Source organism: Eulemur rufifrons, chromosome 12, assembly GCF_041146395.1.
Source record: "Eulemur rufifrons isolate Redbay chromosome 12, OSU_ERuf_1, whole genome shotgun sequence".
Classification (NCBI taxonomy): Eukaryota; Metazoa; Chordata; class Mammalia; order Primates; family Lemuridae; genus Eulemur; species Eulemur rufifrons.
This window is the reverse complement of record NC_090994.1, coordinates 15233385-15253441: the sequence shown is the minus strand read 5'-3', so window position 1 is coordinate 15253441 and position 20057 is coordinate 15233385. Positions and strand designations below refer to the sequence as shown.

Here is a 20057-nt window from a genome sequence, read left to right as displayed (position 1 = left end):
GTTTTTTCCTTTTGGTTTTTCCTTGGTTGAATTTTTGCCAAATGCTTTGGAGGAGGCACTGTGATGTGAGGCCACAACTGTGATCTAGCAGAGACCTGAGCCACGCTCCACCAGGGGCCCATGGACCAAATGCAGCTCTTCTATGGTTTAGCATACGTCCCTCAATCCAGAAAGCAAAGGCTTTATGTAATAGCAAGCAAATGTTACTGTTAGGATGGTCATCTTCTGTCAGGAGTTGGGCTAACCAAGGGCAGGCTGAGCTTGTTGGCTGCAGCTGGAGCACCTGCCAGGAAGGGGAGAACGGAAGGTGTCAGGTTTAGCATTTGGGCCTGGGGTGGCCTTGCTTGTATTATTCATCAGGAGCATCTGAGAACTTCACAGGTTAAGATCATTGTGTGCATCACAGGAGTAATCAAGATTGTGACCTCTGTTTCTCCTTCTGCCTATAACTGTCATCACTGTCACCAGTTTGGAGGATGTTAGGAAGAAACAGAAGTGAAGTGTTGAAGTTTAGTTTGTTTGGTGCTGTCTGACGACAAGCCTTGCAACAATCACTAAAGATGGGTGTACTGGGTTGCATCCTTAGTTTAGGGCATCTCTGAGAACCCCAATCAGCCTGATTTTCTTTGTCTTGTAGACTGTACTGTCTTACTGAGAAGACTTTCCAAGTTGTCTCCAAATCTTCATGGCATACAAGGGCATTCCTGAGTGTTGTTTTGTTTTTTTGTGGTCGTGTTGTTTTTTTCTTTTTTTTAAAGAACAGTCTCAGCATTCAGAATTGAAGCTAGACTTGAGACATTCACCAATGGCTGGAGATGGAAATTTCTCTACATTGTGAAATGGCTTAGAACTCAGTGGATTCCTACATTTTGAAGACTTGCACGGATATATGGTGAAAATGAAAACACAGTTCTAGAAGAGGTTCACGATTTTTGATGGTATACGTTTTTGTAGCCGCTGTTGGAATTCACACCTTAGAATATATCGAAGTAACAAGTGGTTCTATCAGTTTGACTAATTTTCATGGGGATCTATAGTCAGTTATCCCTCGGTATCCTCGGGTAATTGGTTCCAGGACAACCGAAGACAACAAAATCCAGGGATGCTCAAATCCCTGATATAAAATGGGATAATATTTGCATATAACCTGTACATACCCTCCTGTATACTTTAAATTATCTTTAGATTACGTATAATAACTAATACAGTGTAAATGCCATGTAAATAGTTGTTATACGGTATTGTTTGGGGAATAATGACAAGGAAAAAAGTTTGTGCATACTCAGACACGATTGTTTAAAAAAAGTATTTTCAATCTGCAGTTGGTTGACTCCACAGATAAGGAACCCACCGATAGAGAGGGCTGGCTGTAACTGAGCCAGATGCAAACCCTGTTCACAAGAAGAATGTGGCATCCCTGTGGTTTGGGGGACCATTCTTTGAATCCCAAAACTCCCTAAGATTATATGCGGCCAAGTGCTGGTAAATATCTGTGGCACCCCAGCTGGTGACCCGTGGCTCCGCAGGGAAGATTCCTGCTGAATCTGCAAATGCCCCAGCCAATGCCCTGGCGAGCTCCGCAGCAGCTCCCTCGGGCAGCTCCCCAGAGAGTGTCTCATTTAATTTATACCCAGGTTTTTTAACCAATAAACGAATGCCCGGCTCCAGGTTACTGTCAGCTCCTGTTTTCTCAGATTTTATAGTAAACTTCCAAAAACAGTTCTAAAACTACATAATGGTTTATTGATTTCATTTTAAATTTACTTTGAAGTTTCACCTTTTAGTTTAAATGATAGAAAGTACCTTTAAGTGACATTTAATGACTTGCATTTTTTGGCTTTTAAATTTATTTTTTCCATTTGCATTTACTCCTCTTGGCTATTTGTAAAATGACATTTGAAGACAACCTATTACCATTTAGGAAGGGCATAGTTTCATAGCTAAGCATAATTTTTTGTGTCCGGTGGCACCTCCTGGGCTTGGAGAGAAGGCCCTGATCTGTTCCTGCTCTTTGCACAGACGTGCATGTTCTTTCCTGCATGCCACTTCCTCTTCTGAAAACGTTATAATTTATAATCAAAGGGCTGAGACCAAAATCACTTCATAAAATAGATTTTTTTATATTAATCGAGCCTGTCAGAAAGTCTGACCTGGTTTATTTATTGACTCTGAGTAAGGGGTGCTCCGGGAGCTGCCCAGCTTGGTCCTGTGCTGTTGAGAGGTGCAGGTTGGGGGACCCTCCCCCAAAAGGGAAAAGGCATTTCGAAGTTTGCAGACAGTTGGCTATGTTGGAACCCGCAGGCGTGCCACCTTTTCTAATGCCTGATTTTTCTTTTTCTTTTTTTGAGACAGGGTGTCACTCTGTCGCCCACGCTAGAGTGCAGTGGTGTGATCATAGCTCACTGCAGCCTCCATCTCCTGGGCTCAGGTGATCCTCCTGCCTCAGCCTCCCAAGTAGCTGGAGCTACCACACCCTGCCTGCCTCTTTTCTAATGGTTTTAAATATGCACAGTAGCACATTTTTAAATTGAACATTTTAAGTGTTCAGTGTTTGCTTCACCCGTGTATATGCCTTCTGGGCTTGATTTTGCTTTGCGGCAAGGTGCCCTTTTATCTCTGTCTGGCTTTCCTCTTCCACATAAAAGTGACCGTGTAATTCTCCGGTCCTTGCTGTCTCTGATAACTCGGTGGACCTGCAAAGTGGGGAACCTTCCTGTGCATTGATTGCGGATGCTGCCTTTGCCCTGCGGAGGCGTGTGAAACTGTGTATCTCCATGCGGCTACATCCAGATTCACACCTAATTAAAAGCCAGCAGTAGACTTTGGGGGCCGGAGGGCTATGAATTCTAGCGTATTAGAGCGAAGAGAGACCTTAAAGGCATCTAGATAATTTGTAATGTAATAGAAACTGTATAGATTGTTTTAAATTTTTAATTTCTGGATCACCTTTGCTGTCTTGAGGGATGTTTATAACTTGGGTCTTTATCCTGGATGAGGAAGTGGCTTTTGTTTGCATTGGAAAAAAAAAAAAAAAAATTTAGGCTTTAAATATTGTCGTTGGAGTCATCAGTATAAATTTTTAGCATTTTGCATAATGTGCCCAATATTGGGGAATTCTGATGATTAGCAGGAAAAGATGAGCTCATTCCACTTACCTTCTGTTGATTAGAAAAAAATCCTAATGAAACTTGGTGTTCTGTTCTCCTGCAGGGGGAAAAACAGTTAATAAGAGTTTGCTAGCATTCTAATGGCAGAGATCTTATTAAAAGAGGTTTTTTTCATGACTTTAGTGGGCACAAGGAGACTGGGTAGTGGCCTAAGATTGTCGTAGTAAATGCAATGTTGTATTCAATAGGCCAAATTTCTGCACCTTCAAAAAGACGGATTGTATTATAAACCAAACTGCACATGAATAGAAAATCTGCAAATACAGGAGACTGCATCAGCGTTTAAAGTTGCCATTCCCCTTCCATAGAAGCATACTTTAGTCTCTTTTATTACTGACTCAACATAAGAATAAATAAGTCAAGCGTGGTGGTGTGCACCTGTAGTCCCAGCTACTGAGGAGGCTGAGGCAGGAGGATCACTTGAGCCCAGGAGTTCAAGACTGCAATGAGCTATGATGATGCCACTGCACTCCAGTCTGGGTGACAGAGTGAAAACCCATCTCTTAAAAAAAAAAAAAAAAAGTAAATAACCTCAGGACCAATTACTCTTGATCTTGAATGACTCATTTCACTCTAAATTCATTTATGCTCTTGGTTAGTTTGTGTTTCTAATTAGAATGTACTTAAAAATTTATATTTCCACATAAAAATGTCAGTCTCCTAATATTTAATGACTAAAGAATATTCCACCTTGTTAATGTGTCAGAGGTTTTAGCCATTTCCCCCTTGTTGGACACTTGAAGTAGCTGCCAGGTTTTCATGGTATCATAAATAGTGCTGCTATGAGCAATCACTGTATAATTTTGACAGCAAGAAAGGCCTGCTTCCTTTAAGCAATTTTCTGAAAATAGAAATATACCAGGTCAAATGTACATTTTTTTCTTAGTCTGTTGCTAACATGCTCTATTTAACTTGGTTTTTGCTTTTTTTTTTTTTTACATCTCCCACCAACTTTGGGATGTATCTTCTTAATTTACTTTTGCTAGTGGTGACAAATATGTAATAAGATCAACAATTTTTTTCATTGTGAATGTTTCAAATGTTTGGTGGGATGGTGTTTTGCATGTGATCGTTTGTGGTCTAATCTTGGTGTATTGCTGTACTGCAGGGAATCTGGGTAGTGATTATGTGCTTATGTGAATTCTTTATACATCGGGAAGAGTAAGCTTTTATGAAATCTTCTCATGAGTGTAATAACAGTGTCAAGAGCTTACTGGTTGCCAGATAGAGTGTTTAGTATTATCTAAATGAATCATCATGGTATGCTTCTCACCGGATACTGTTAATAATAAGATCTGATGGTTAAGAGTTCAGTCAGACGCTCTTGGGTTCAAATCCCAGCCCTGCTGCTTCTCCTTGTGACCACTGGCAACTTACTTATCCCCTCTGTGCCTCAGTTTCCCCTTCCATGTAATGAGGATAATTGTCCCCCAACGCAGTGTTGTCGTGATGACTAAGTGAGATAACTATATAGCATCAAGCACACAGTAAGTGCTTCCTAAGTGTTAGTTGCTACAGTGATCATTTTTTTTTCTTCCTGTGTTAACTTTGGTTTGTTTTTCAGTTTGACGTGTTTTTCAGATTACAGCATGGTGGTACGGTGCACATACTATTCTCCATTCTGATAATGAATGTTACTGGATCTTTGGGCTCAGTGTTCCCCACTCTTTGAAGTCTTTCCCAATCCTGTGTTTCAGTATTAACCTCACCTTCTCGTGACTCCCTCCGCATCCCTTATAAAATTTCCTCGGGGAAGATGCAGAATTACATTTCTTTGCACATCCGTGTCTTCCTCTGTAGACACTGAGAATCCCCTTTGACAGAGGCCATGCGCTAAACTCTCGGGCCCCCGCATCTTCTTCGGTCCTCACCCACACCTCCATAGTTCTTGTTGGGAGAATGCACTGTATGTTGAAGATCAAGTTTGTTAAACTGGAGGACGTTTAGCTTTTGCTATTTTGCCAGCTAACACACGTGTAATAAACAAATATCTTCATATTTGTGTTAAGATAGGTTTGAGAGGAAAAGGCTGCTTTTCTTAGGTGCTTACTCTAGGCACATTTCTCATATCCTAAGAACGCTGGCATCATGCAGTCGGTTGTTGGCGTATGCGGATGTGTTGGAAATTGTGAAGTGTTCTGCTTGTCACTCATTCATTAGCATCAGATGTATTTTTCGTGTGTGAAACTTCTCGATGCCTCCCACCTTCGTGCTCTCTTTCCATGACTGGCAGTGCTGCTAGGACAGGACCCAGACAAAACCAGTCACCCACCTTAGTATGACACTGACTCGGGGGTGGGGACAGGCAGTAAAGCTGTTAGTTTAATAGAAATTGGGTATGACCGAGGCTTAACAGTCTGCCGCAAATGGTTCACATTCAGATCAGGCAAACTGATCTTCCGATCACCAAAAGCTACACCATATTCAGCCAACGAGCCAGCTGGGCCAGGCCGATGCCAGGGGCGGGTGCTGGGGACGGTGCTTGGCATCTGCAGCCATTACACTGCGTGTCCGGGCAGCTGAAAAGCAGATGGAGCTGAGGCCTGTGTGAAATTCTAACCAGGAGAGCGTTTTCAGGAAAAACTAGAGAAGCCCAGTCTATGTTCAAGCCTTGGGGATGATTTTAGGGCAGAAAGTAGAAATTGAAAGTATCAGGTGAGGGCGGTCCAGGACCCAGGGGTGTTAAGAGACTGGCGGTGTTCAGAGCACTTTCTCCTTCCAGTCCTACGTGGGGGGTTGGCTGGGTGACAGAGTGAAAATCTCTATTGAACTTGGAGCAAATCTGTTGAACCCAGAGAGCTTCTGAGCTATAAATTGATGTTTCGACTGGATGCCTTCCGGGTTTCAGTCTAGCTCTAACGTGCTGTCACTTGGGTTCATTTTGTTTCATTGATAGCATTTCACGTTTACGTTTTTAACTTGCATTTTCATATTTTGCATTTTTATCTTTTCCTAGCTGGTGTCTGAGTATAATTCTGACACCCATGTATCCATGGTGCAAGCTAATGATGCTAAATTAGCTTTTGCAGTAGCTTGGTGTTCACAATGGTTCGGTTAAGGAACTCAAATTCTATTCCGTTCATACTGTGCAATGCTATATATAAAAAATGTCCAAATCAGGAAATGAGTGTCTTTCATGAAAGTATAAATATGTCAATGCTTAGCTCATTATTAAAAAATGGTGTTTTTAGATTGGTCCTCTAGGAAAGATGTACTCTGGCATGAGGAAGCACTCCCTACTTTGGGGGGACATTGGGCAAGCGGCCCCAGAAATGGATTCCCCATGTGAACCTGCTGGATTTATTGCATAACTTGCCTCAGCATTAGCTTCCTCGATTGGAAAATAAAGATAAACCCTCCTAGGGACATCGTGAAGATCGAATGAGATGTACATTTAAAGCTTAGTTCCCTGCTAGCACATGGGTGTAGCGCGCTCCATCAGTGTGGGCTCAGCAATACGGTATTTTGAGGCAAAGGAAGTTTCACTTCCCGGGGTTTCAATTATCTGCAGTCAACTATGGTCCGAAAATAGGCGAGTACAGTACATAAGATATTTTGAAAGGGCAAGAGAGAGAAATCACATTCACATAACTTGTATCGCAGCATATCATTGTCATGGTTCTATTTTATTAGTTGTCATCGTCTCTTACTGTGCCTAATAAATGAAGCTTTATCATAGGTATCTATGTATAGGAAAAAACATAGTCTGTCTAGAATTAGGTACCATCTGCCATTTCAGGCAGCCCCAGGGGTCTTGGAACGTGTCCCCCGGGGATTCAGGGGGGGACTGCTGTACTTTGATGTCTCTAGAATTTCAAGTCAGCCATAGACAGGATGGCTGCCATACAGCTGAAGTTGTAATTTCAGCAGTGTCTTCTGCAAGTGGCAAACGTTTTATGTCCTGGGTTTGGTTTATTTACTTTCTAGGTTTAAGTAAGACAGTTAAAGCCATGACGTGTGCCCTCCTCAGCCGGAAGCTGTTTATTGGGGACTCTCTGAGGAAGGGCAGGGTGTCTTGGGTGAGGGGAGGCGGATGGAGGAAATTAAGGAATGGAAGTCATTATTGCTCTTAGGGACTTAACAATCCAGTCTGAGAGAGATTATATCCAGGGCGCAGAGTAACAGATTTCCTCTAGGTGTTAGGGTAATCCATTAAGTTAATTATCTGTTTTTACTAGACCCCATTAGTGGCAAGATAACGTTGTGTTGGTGATTCCAACTCTGCACCCTTACTATCTGGGCAATCCTGCTGCCAGGCAGCGGCTGGGCAGGTCTCGCGCTGCCTGCCTCGTGAGCACCTTCCGTGTGCTGCCTTTCCAGATCATTTATGCAGGGCTGTGTTGAAAGGCTGCTGTGGGCTGCCTGAATGCCGTCTGCCCTGAATCCTAATTATGGACACCTCCTTGGCAGCCCTTGCTTCCTGGGGCTCTGGGGACCCTGACTCACTTGGTGCTCCACAGATAAAGACCTTCAGAGTCCGTCTGAAAGGGAAGGTGAGCAGAACAGCCGCAGATGCTGCCTTTGTCTGGCGCAGGCCGTCCTGCCATGACCATTAGAATGTTCCCGTTCTCTGATGCAGATGAGAATGTAGGTGGTGGAGCAGAGGTTGCACATTTATTTGTTCTCTGCCTCCAGTGTCTACACTGTCGCTTCCTTGCTCCTGCCCGTCTCCCTCCCTAAGCCCTGCATTTCTCTGCACAGTGATCCCATTTTTAGGGCACACTGCCTTAATGCATTCTCTCTCTCTCTCTCCTGCAGGGGAGTTGCTGAGTCAGCCCAGACCAGAAGGAGTGGCAGAGATCATTTGCCCCAAGAACGGCAGCGAGCGAGTGAATGTTGCCTTGGTTTACCCACCTACGCCAACTGTGATCAGCCCCTGTTCCAAGTGAGTTCTGGAATTTCCATGGCCTGTGCCTCTCGCTCTCGATGCTGGCTCCATAGCTGTGATGACAAAAAGCCAAGTTAAACTGCATCTGCACAAACCTTGTACAGTCCCCCAGAGCAGACGTAATTCTTCTGGGTGACAGCAACGCCATGGCTTACATTGCAACATGGGAACTTGTAGTTCCTCTTTGTTTTTTTTTTTTTTTTTACTTTGATAAAGTCAGGACATTTCTTAACAGCTTTATTGAGATAGCATTCCTGTACCACACAGTTCACTCATTTGAAGTGTGTACAGTTCATTGGTTTTTAGTATATTTGTGGGTACACGTGACTAAAAGGAGCATTTTTTTGGATGGGTAGAATTAACTGTCCTTGCAAAATTAAGTGGCCCCTCACTTCCAAGAACAGTTGAGGGCTCACTACATAAGAAAAGCCTGCAAAAAATTGGTAATAGATTATTTTTTAATGCAGGACTATGATTCTCTGGTCAGTCCCTGAAAATCAAGGATGGCGCAGTTTGTACCACCTTCCCCCAAAATGGGCTTAAAGACAGAGAATGTGCACATGCAAACTAACTTTTGGATAGAATGTTAGCTTAGCATTCTAGATAAAACTCACCCTGTTTGTTTGGGTTTTGTGTGCATGGTTCTTTCCTTTTTCCTTTTCTTTATTAAGAACCAGAGAGGTCACTTTTAAACTGAGACAAAATGCCTACATTCCTCAAATTTTGAAAAGTAGCAGCCACCGATCTTCTTGGGTCAGATCTCATTATATCTGGGTGATGTCAGCAACATGACTTAGCCAGCCAAGTATTCCTGTGCAGGCGGCAAACTCTAATGTTTCTTCTTAGCTGTCCACATAGAATTTTTTTTAATGAGAAAATTATGTATGTATATAAGCTTTTAATAGGGAGGTTGGAAAGTTTGCATGTGAGAATTGTGACATGCCCTTGTCACCCCAGGGACACTTGCTGTGCGGCTACATTCCAGAGAACTAGCTCATCCCTGAAGCAGCGGCTTCCCTGCCTTTGGGGTGTTCTCTGCAGAGCGAGGGTCTCCAGTGGCATTTTGATTCTTTAGCAGCTGCAGAAGGGCGATGCCCCCTTTTCTCCAAACCGGGAGACCCATTAAGACAGAACATCCCTAAGCCGTCTTTGCTGGAAGATATCACTGAGCCCCCGAGGGACACTCTTATCTGAGGCGCTCATATTCAGAGTGCTGTTTTATCTAACACGCACATAGTCTAATTTATCACTAATGTCACCCTGAGACACTGTGAAGTCTTAAGTATTAAAGAAGGATTGCATGGTAACTTTGTATTAACCAGCATATCCTCTGTCTCGAACATATCAAATAACAGACATTTTACCCGTTTTTGAATGTCTTTGAAATCGTGCCCATTGGTCCCTTTCTTTCCGATCCACCTAGGCTAAGGGTGGATCAGGGGATATTATAACATGGGCAGGGTATGGGCCAGAGGGAAACAATCATTCAATACACTTTGCGTTGGTGTAGATTTTCCAGAACCAACCAGAGACATTCATCTGTCATTTTGCCGTAGCCACGTGCCATTGACGAGGTGAGATGGGGGAGGAGTTATAATATCCGTTTGTGCCAGAAACCCCAGTGGGACCAAGCCAGCTTTATCAGTGTCATCCCACGGGCTGCTCGCACATCGCTGCAGAAAGACCACATTTGTACCAACCTGAAAAAAATGGTATCAGCCTCTCTGACAGCTTACTGACCCCAAATGAACAAAGTCTGGGGTAAGCAGAGGCACACAGCTGCAGACTTCTAGATGCTGGAGGCAGGGAGCAGTCTTAGGGATTGATCCACTTTTGATTCAGCTATCTGGATTGTTTTATTTTGAAATTGGTTGAAAAAAGGTCTCATCTAATGGATGACAACTGTGTCATATAATTCTGAACTCTAAATGAAGGAATATTCTCTAAATAGGAAAGTTTCACATTCCTGGCAAGACTTTTCTTGGAAATTACCATTTTTTAGCATGGAAGCAAGGAGAAAATGATCTCTTGTGTGACCCCTTGTGTAAAGACACTCCTAGATTCGAAGCCCGTGCTTGTGCTGTCGGGTTTCACCCCCGCCTCCCAGCCCCCTGAAGCATCCGCAGCTCGTATCCTCAATCACAAAAACATAGCCCAGGCCCAGGAGAGGGTCTGACTGACAATGTATTGGATGCAGGAGGTTTGGGTGGATTGGGGAGGAGAGCTGTCAAAGGAGGTAATCGTTAAGTCAACACAGCCGAGCCTGACACTAGGGGTCCCCCCAGGCACTAGGAGTTGGGAGACTGGGGCTATTGCACGGGCTTTGCAACGTGAGGCAAGTTAACCTGAGCAGGTCACCACACAGGCATGTATGGCAGAATTTCTTTCGTGGGGGAGGGACCAGGCATGAGTGTTTAAAATAAAGAAAGCCACGCAGATGATTCTACTGTGTGTCTGCTGGACTTTCTGGTCACTCAGGTGCCTTCCATACCCCTAAGGGTGGGCTCCCTGGCCAGCAAGGCCTTAGGACCACTCTCCGGCCGATAATCCGTTGGCAGCACCAGGGCGGAACTGTGCACGCTGCCTTGCCCTTAGCTGCAGCGAAGTCCGTTCCCCTGTTGAGATCAGGACAGGGTCAGGAGTGAGAGGAAGGCTATTTATCATCATTTTGCCAGAACAGTCCCAGGGATGCCACAATAATCACCCTACTCTCAACGCACTGATCTAGCCTTATGGTGGTTTTTAAAAAGACATCCCGAGCCCTTCTTTGATAAGTCAAATCAGAGGGTTGTCATTTAGCTGCCTGCCTTTGACCGTGCATAAAAATAACGGTGCTGCAATGCGGTTTATAAAGAAAAAAACATGGATGATTGTTAGTTGACTTTAATTATGAATTCTAAGCTTTTCTGTTTCTCAATGTAAAGAATTTCTTGGTGATTTATTCCTGCATGGGGAGGACAGGAAGAGGTAGTGATTTTAAAAAACAACTTTATGAGCCTGAGGTAGGAGGATCGCTTGAGCCCAGGAGTTTGAGACCAGCCTGAGCAACATAGTGAAACCCGTCTCTACCCGCCAAAAAAAAAAATCCATGCAGTTTACTCTTATAACTTGTCTCAGTGGTTGAGGTCTTTCCATTGGGAAGAGGCTACAGGAACTGAATGAAATTCCTCCCCTTCTGCACCTCATCTTCCAGGGAGAAACAGGAGCTAGATGGCTTCCTCTCTGCTGATTATCAGATAGAAATGTGAGTAATTGCCATACTTTGGATTTTCAAGGACATCTGCGTGTGAGATGTGGTGACTAATCATTTTAGCTATTGTGCCTGGGGTTGCTCTGAAAACTCCTGACCTTCCTTGAGGATATGGATTGTGTGAGAGAGTTTTTTTTTAAAGCTTTGGTGTATAATTTCCATACCATAAAACTCCCCATTCAATGATTATTAATTACAGAGTTGTACAACCATCACCACCATCTAATTGTAGAACATTTTCTTCACCTCCAAAGAAACCTTGGGCCTATTGGCAGTCACTTGGGTCTAACACAATACCTGGTTCCATGCAGTCAGGAAATCTTTGTAGCACAACTTTGAGGAAGGGTTTTGCTGGCTGGTGTGTTGGTATGAAGCAGATTTCGGAGTTTTAAAGAAGTTCTTCCAAACAGGTGTTATCCCAGGCATAGTTCAGTCTAACGGCCATGAGTTGACTTTACCCCAATGGCCAGGCCCCATTTCCTGGGCGGTGAAGAGGTGTGGCTGTTTTGGGCGGAGGGGTGGGGGGGAGCGGTCCCCCTTCAGAACTTCTTCATGGCAGCCTAATTAACCCCAAGATAGTTGAGGGGTGCCGAGCCTTGGACATTGAGTCATAAAGGGGGCAAAAATAGGAGCAAGTAGAAGAGATAATCTTTTATAAATTGTATTTGTGACTTCCTACCTTTGTCCATGTGCTCTTCAAGTGGAGACACAATGTTCCAATTCCCGGGACTTGGGTGTGAGTTCCTTTGGACATATGGCAGCTTGACGGTTGCATTTCCTTTTTAGGTGCCCGGTTGAATGTTTCCCTTTTTCCTTCCCTTTGAAAAAGGTTTAGAAAAACCTCCTCCACCACCAATGAAACTGCATCACTCTGTGATAAACTGTCAGATAACCCAATTTACCTACCGATTTTTATGTAAAAGGTAGAATTCGACAGGTTAATATATGAAAACGTTTTTATCTTGAGGCATCCAGAGCGCAACCCACCTTCTTCCATGTGGTTTCTTAATGGAGTGACCTTTGAACTTACAGGAAATGGGGATGTGTCATTTTTTCTTGACAGTGGACAGTTTCGCTGGTGGTGGTCCCGTGTCTGTGCGTGCCCCATCTTCTGGGGAGCACTGGGAGTTCTCAGAGACTGAAGACGTTAATTCTGATCTTGGTAGGTCACCTGTTAGAGGATTAGCAAAAAATGGGCTGGTTTGAAAATTGCTGGGCTAAGCTTTCTCCTTTTCCAGTAAGTACTACTAATAATAGAAGGCAAGGCTGAGATACCGCATTTCAAAATTCCCTTTTAAAATCTTAGATTATTGCCTCTATCCTGTAAAGTTCCCATTCAAGCAAGATCCCAATATGTCTAACCTCACACAGATTAATTAGTATGGACTTGCTAAAGATTTCTTTAAAAAGCAATGGAGCAGGATGAATTTGGCTTCATCACAATGGAGAATGTTTCACTGTCCACAGCATTCTAGAACGTGGAGGGTAGGGAGGGGCTGGTGTTTGCTAAGACAAGGCTAAGTGAGGCCGCCTGTGGGGTGTATCACATTGATTTGCATCGATTTGTTTTGTTCCATGCAGAATGACATCGCCTTGCTACCGCGGTAGCCTAGAAGACATTGTGTTTCTTTCTTTAGTCTCCCATCAGCCACATTGATACTGGAATTTTTCCCCTCTCTGCTTAGGTATCTTCATACTTTCTTGGAAAATTAAATGGAAAAGATAGTGCATCTTTTCCTTATGCCATCATTTTTACTGTACCCAAACTGTGACTTTAGGAGCACCAATTTTTAAGGGTAAGTCTCTGTGAAGCAGAGAGAATTTCTTAACTAGGTAAGGTCCCCCTGAGCCCTTGGAGAGTTTAGGGGTAAGAAGGGGGTGTGGGGACGAAGGGATGCTACAGGGCAGGACATCTTAAGATGACAAATCTTTTACTTACCTAGAATCAAGTTGCAGTTGGGAATAAGGAAACTGCTTGACTCTTTTGCTTAATTTACTATGATCGTGTATATATATCAGCAATCTTAGATCCTTGCTTGAAAAAGAAAATTATTTTTCTAAAAATGTACTGTTATGCAGGAATATCACATCAGCTGGATCCACACCGTCTGGGACTGGGTAGGCAGCACCAGGGCATCACAAGCAGAGGGAGGAAGGGAATTATTGGGGTTTCCATGGGAAAGAATGGAAAGGCAGGCTATGCAGGCATAGGACTGGCTAGCTTGGACCATTTCAGTGGCTCTGGGGCACAGGGATTGTCCTTGGTTGCCTGGTACCTGGCCCTGAAATGATTAGGGCAGGTGGATAGTGGCCTGGGGTAAGAAAGCCAGATAGAGCCAGCGGGTGGGTTGTGGGTTCAGGACTAGTTGGACTGTATTTGAAAAGTCCATCCTCAGAGAAGTTGTTTATTCTTTCTTTACTATCCCTAGGAATTCCCCAACCCAGGAAGGGACAGTCCCTCTGGGATCAGCAAAGCCCCAAAGTGTTATGGCTTCCATTTCAGCCTAGGCTTCCAAATACCTTGAGTCCTGATTTCTTTAATGGTCTTTGGACAGGTTCTCTAGCCTGGGATGATTCTAGGTCTGAGCCCCACAGGCTGGCCCTGCCCTTGAGGTCCAGCCCTCTGTTTCCACCATCCTACCCGGCAGCACCGCTGGATGTCCTAGAGGTTTCTAGAGTGTACGTCTGGGTTTATTGTCTCCCTCCCCCAAAGTTCCCCTTCCTGTCTTGGGTGGTGGCCAGGCCTCAGCACCTTCCTCTCCTTTCTTCCCCAGGTATATGCGTTCACCAACCCCTGTTATCCCCTCTTATCAGCGTGCCCTGACATGAGTGAAATTGACCTTGTCACTTTCTCTTCAGCCCCCGCTTTCCTCTAGGCCCCCAGTGACCCACACTCTCCGAGACACTCCCCTACTGCGGGAGGTCCCCCAGGGTGCTCCCCCGGCTGGCGCTCAGTGCTCTGCTGGCTGCCCCCCTTCCCTCCTACCCCGTGATGGCCTGTTCATCCCTGAGGCCAGGGCCCTGTGCCAGCTCCTCTGGGAAGACGCCTCCAACTCCAGTGAGTCACTCCGTCACATCTCCCTCCTACTTTGTACACACCTCCAGGAGGGCAGTGGTCTCACAGTATCTTGGCTGCTTTCTACCTGTGGTCTTTTCATGACATCTTATTCTTCCTGCATTCAGCAGGTCTTTGTTGAGCATTTGCCTTCTAGCAGGCATCGTGCCAGGTGGTAAGGACCTAGAAATAACCAAATCAGATCCTGCCTTCAGTAATCTAATAGCCTTCTAGGGGAGAATGAGAATCAAAGAAATAACCAGATGAACTTCTGTCTAATGGTAATTAAAATATGGTACCTGCCATAGAGAGGTATATGAACCAAGTCCTGGAAGCACCGAAAAGAAAGAACTCTACCGGGAAGACTCAGGAAAAGTCCCAGGAAGTGGTATGTGGGGCAGATCTTGAAGGATGAGGATGAGTTTACTGAGATGGAGAAGGTGACAGTTTGGTGGCTCTTTTCCCTCGGAGACCAGACAGTAGGTATTGATGTGGGACTGTGGGATATTCCTTCCTGGTGCCTTTGATTAGGTATTCTTGTGTTTCTCGGTCTAACGTCTGGCCCTCGGGAGCAGCCAGCCAGACACTCTGCATTTCCAAAGGTTCTTTAGATGCAGTGAAAAATGTTTACATAGCACGTCTCCCACAGGAATCCGAAACTCACACCACCAAAGTTAACTGCTTTGTTGAGATGTGTGTTTTTACACTGCCATCCTCTCCTCACTTAGATTTATTATGTTACGACTTGAATTTGAGACAGTTTGCAAAACCTTCTCTTCCGGGAGTTCACTGTTTTAATAGGCCTCCCAAAAGTGCTCATGGCCAAGTTCCATAGAAATATGAAAGTATCCCTAGGGCCTTGAATATCCAACCTCTCTTTAAGCTGTTGAGCAAGTTTGGAGTCAGACAACCCTAGTTAAAGGCTGGGCTCTGCCACTCACCAGTATATACCCTCAGGGAAGTTATTCCAACTCTTAGAACCTTAGTTTCCTTCTTAGTAAAATACAGAGCAAGGTGGAGCTTACTGGCGGGATTTTTACGAGTTGAAGATTAATGAAATATAATGCCTGTGATTAGTAACTGGAAGGGGCTTACTTTTGGTGATGGCATTTATCATCATGGTTGAACAAGCCCACAGCTGGCTCTTGTACGGGCTGGAGAGATGTCTTAGATGGATTTTTTTTTTTTTTTTGAGACAGAGTCTCACTCTGTTGCCCAGGCTAGAGTGAGTGCCGTGGCGTCAGCCTAGCTCACAGCAACCTCAAACTCCTGAGCTCAAGGGATCCTCCTGTCTCAGCCTCCCGAGTAGCTGGGACTACAGGCATGTGCCACCATGCCCGGCTAATTTTTTCTATATATATTTTTAGCTGTCTATAATTTCTTTCTATTTTTTTAGTAGAGATGGGGTCTCGCTCTTGCTCAGGCTGGTCTCGAACTCCTGAGCTCAAACGATCCGCCCACCTCGGCCTCCCAGAGTGCTAGGATTACAGGCGTGAGCCACTGCGCCCAGCCTTAGGTGGATATTGACTTATCAGTGTCCCTGAAAACAAGCAGCATTAGGAGAGACAGGGTTTAGGAACAACAGATCATAATAACCCTTTTACCCTTTCCTATCAATGTCTTTGAATGTTTCCTCTAATGTTGCCAAAACACTTTCAAAAACATCGCATCGCATGTCATTGTAAGAAAAGGGATCGCATTATTTGTCATTTTTTTCCACTAACCATTTTGTCTGAATTGCACGCCACTTGCTTTAATTCACTGAGGATGCAACAGTTTTTTTCATTTTGTATTCATCAAACTCCAGATTTTTGTTAACATTCTCACTTATAACATTTTAAGACAAATCATGCCTCATAGTCCAGACAGACATCTCATGTTTTAGTCTATATTCCTACTCCTGGGGGGGGTCATTTAGTGTGTGTCTACGTGTGACTGTCTGTGTTTATAGTTGGGGGCTGTTAATTAGAGATCTGGTTAAGCTGGAAAATTTCAATGGAGTAAGGGGTGAGAGCCAATTAGTGCAGTTCCTGGTTTAGGGCTATAACGAGCTGGACATCACTAACACAAATGTTTGGCAAATTTACTACTACAAAGACTCTTTCCGTCGTGGGGACATGAGTTGCCTGCCATTTACAAGGAGTTCTAGAAGTAGAAATGAAAATCTGTGCAGAAATACCTTTGTAGCATCATTTTCTAATAAATAAGGATATTGTCATCTAGCACCTTTTGTCATTTCTGTGCTTTCTTCTCATCCACCCATACAGGAAGAATGTTGGTGAAAAGCACAGAAACCAGTGACTTGGATGGCTGTGGAATTTCCGTGGAGAAAAGAGAGCATCCGAACTGCCCTGGATTATCCTTTGAACCCGGCGACCCCTTCACCCTCGCCAGCGTGTTCTGTGACCTCGAGTGACCAAGCACTCAGGGCGCTTTCAGAGGTGGAGAGTGAGCGGGCGGCGGGGAGGACGGGCGAGATCCATGGAGCAAATGTTTTACAACCTGAACCTCAGAACTGTGATCCTCCAAGGAGAGCGCTACTTGAAGAAAAGAAACAAACAAACAACAAAGTCGAATGGCTTCTCAGGGATTTTGTTTTCCGTGCACATATAAGCCATAGTTGCAGTGCAGGTGGCAGTATTTGGAGCACTCAGATTTCAGTTCTGTTCAATGTGAAAGAGGGATCGACTGACGTTCATTGCTGTTCCGTAACTCGTGTAAAATATGTATATGTTTATCTTTATTTTTATAATAATATGCAAAATACATTTAAATTTATACAGTTTGAAGCTTCTAGCGTTAGTTAACACTGGGTGCAATATTCTGCATGAGAACTGTGCCAAGACCAGGCTGATTTCTTATTTTAGCGTAAGCCTTTTTTTTTTTTTTTTTTTAATCTGAGGATGATTAAAGAAAAAAAAACTATGGATTAAGTGTTGGTTCAAAGAAATTGCCGGTAATCAGCGAGACCCTAAAATGTGCATTTCAGACAGTGTCCCCTTCCTTTTCAGTAAAGGTCCCTGCTTATAAATCCTGGGGCACGGTGGGGGGATATTCCCTTTCCTTCCCCATGTGTCATTAGTGCCTGCCAGAGGTGGGGCGCTCTTGGGGGCCATCGGGGACAGAGTCCATTAAAAAAACCTCTCTTTGAATAGCTCAAGATAATCAGGAGTCAGTTATGAATCATGTAAATAACTCTGCTAATAAGTACCTTCCTTTTCTAGAGCAGTCTGTGAAATTCAGCAGAGCACGTTGCAAGCCCTCCACATCTGGCGGGGAGGCCCTAAGAGAGTGAACTTCCTACTTGGAGAGAATAATCCCACAGCGGTTATTTGTAAGTCCACAGCCTCTGATTGGACAGTGTGCTGCCCAGAACTAGCATAAACCCTTGGTTTAAAATCTCCAAGAGGTAAAACCTAAAGCAAACTAAACAAATGGCTTTCTTTTCTACTCCTCACTGGGGCCAAACAGCATATGCTGCAATAGTAACACATTCTTTGAAGAATGTAAAGGACGCTAGTGTTACATCTGTCTCCCGAGTGTTGATTGAAAATGTGTAAAACCAACTGATTCTCTCCAGTGTCAGACACGAAAAGTGAGTCAGCTGGTGTTACTCTCTTAAGTGTTGACTCTTGGAAGGACACAGTATACAAAGCCTCAACATATTTCTTTTAAATAAATAACAAATCAATTTCTGTGGAGTATTTCGAGCCCCAGGAGTTAACTTCACTGACCCCAGAACCTCCAGTTACACAGGTAGGATTTCTTAGGATCATAAAATCGAGTGGGATCAGACTGTGTTTGCATTTTTGAGTACTTGAATAGGACACCTCACGTTTGAGATTTCATTTTCTTTAGAAACAGTCACAGGATTCATCTGGTCAATCCCTTTGTCGCAGTTCTCAGATGTGCGCGCATGCGAGAGTGTGTACGTGCATGTGTCGTGTGTGTGTGCAAAACCGAACGGTAACATTTAAATTGCTTTTCGGACCATTGAATCGTTGGGCACTAAGAATTTTTAAATTGGCCCAAGGCAGTTTCTAAACTGTCAAATTAACCAACTTTAACCAGTCTTGAGAAAAAGACTCTCTTCAGTGTGTGACTTTGGGTGAACTCCCCAAGGGACCATATGAAATGAAAAAAAAAAATGTTCCTTTGGGTGACACACCCTGCACAGTGTTTGCTGTTACCATGAGCATAAATGCCCACATTCTTAATATCTAATATGATTTGACAAGTGATGTTTTGTGCAGTCCATCTGAACCCTAGAGAAGCAGAAGAAGAAACCTTGGTGTCACAGGTGTTTTAGCAGAAAGGGTCCCCATGACAGAGAATCATGTGACCACACGCAGCTCCAGAGAAGCTTCGAGAACTTGCTTCAGGGTGGGAGGCGGGTTGGAGATACAGAAAACATTGTGCTCTACAGGAATTTTCAGCCGTCTATGCAGGAAATTCCGTTTTCTCTTTCAACACCTGGGAAGCCTCAGCGGCCAGCCAAGACTGACAGGCAAATTCACTAAAGCACAAGAGGAGTTTTTTTTCCACCCAACAAGTCCCTTGCCTCTCAACCAAATGCCCTCTCCAAGTTTGTTATGGTTTCTATTCCTGCAACTTTGTGGTATAAAACCACTTCCTGGAATTGTAAAAGCGGTGCCAGAATAAATGTTTTCCCTCTTCTAAGAAAAAAAACAAAAAACGACAGTGCTCATATTTGACACTTGTGCATTCGACTCTTTTGAATGAATAAAAAGGAAAGGGTTTGGTGTAATTCCTGACGGGATGTGTGTTGTTTTTCGGGCCATGGGTTGTGAATTGTAATTGTGGTTTCTCATTTCATTGTCGTAACTGAGCAGCAATTTAAAACAATAAAATAAAATTCAGTAAAAATCCAAAGAAGTGGTAACACAGTTCTAATCCCCAGAGTTAAAGACTAACTTTTATATTTTTAGCTCCTAAGTGATGCTATTCAAGCTATGGGTGGGATAGAGTCCCTGTTGTCAAACTCTGCCTCCAATTTCAGGCTGGGGACGCAACTCTGAATATCAGCTCTGTCTCTTAGATCAGGTTATTTCTTCAGTGATCCACTATATTCCTAAATCAAAGCTTATGAATTTATGGTGGGGGTGGAAGTTCCTGCCCCTGATCTTTCAAGGGCTCTTAGCAGAAGTCCTCACCACCACCTTGTAAATACTGCCCCAGAACGCCCTAGTTGCAGGCTGATAAAGCAGACCCCTGGGCTACCTGTCAGAAGCTCTGTTCCTCACACCTGTAATTCCAGCACTTTGGGAGACCAAGGCGGGAGGAGCACTTGAGGCCAGGAGTTTGAGACCGGCCTGAGCAAGAGCAAGACCCCCCTATCTCTACAAAAAAACAGAAAAATTAGCCACGCATTGTGGTGCACATTTGTAGTCCCAGCTACTCAGGAGGCTGAGGCAGGAGGATCTCTTGAGCCCAGGAGTTTGAGGTTGCTGTGAGCTATGATGACACCACTGCACTCTCGCCAGAGTGACAGAGTGAGACTCTGTCCCAAAAACAAACGAAAAAGCAGCTCTATTCATCCTGCTTTTTTAAAAAGGCAGATGAGAAGATGAGAGGAAAAGAGTGTGGGAGCAGCCTCTGGGGGAAGGATCAAGACCAAGAGCCCTGCCCTGAGGACAGACGGAAGAAGGGACTGCCTCAGACCAGGAGGGCCTCATC

General features: G+C 44.1%; 1 protein-coding gene across 2 annotated transcripts in view; it reads left to right on the top strand.

Annotated features, from left to right (window-relative positions):
- Positions 1-19216, top strand: part of MFHAS1 (multifunctional ROCO family signaling regulator 1) — an 87478-nt gene extending 68262 nt beyond the window's left edge. The window contains exons 2-4 of one of the 2 annotated variants that reach the window (XR_011235233.1): positions 7926-8052; positions 12991-13101; positions 16628-19216. Coding sequence is in view for 1 of the 2 variants with exons in the window: in XM_069484941.1 (XP_069341042.1) it covers positions 7926-8052; positions 16628-16661 (161 nt within the window). In the remaining variant the exon portion in view is untranslated. The remainder of the gene's footprint in view (positions 1-7925; positions 8053-12990; positions 13102-16627) is intronic. The other variant, XM_069484941.1, reaches the window with a different exon arrangement.
- Positions 19217-20057: the final 841 nt, after the last annotated feature.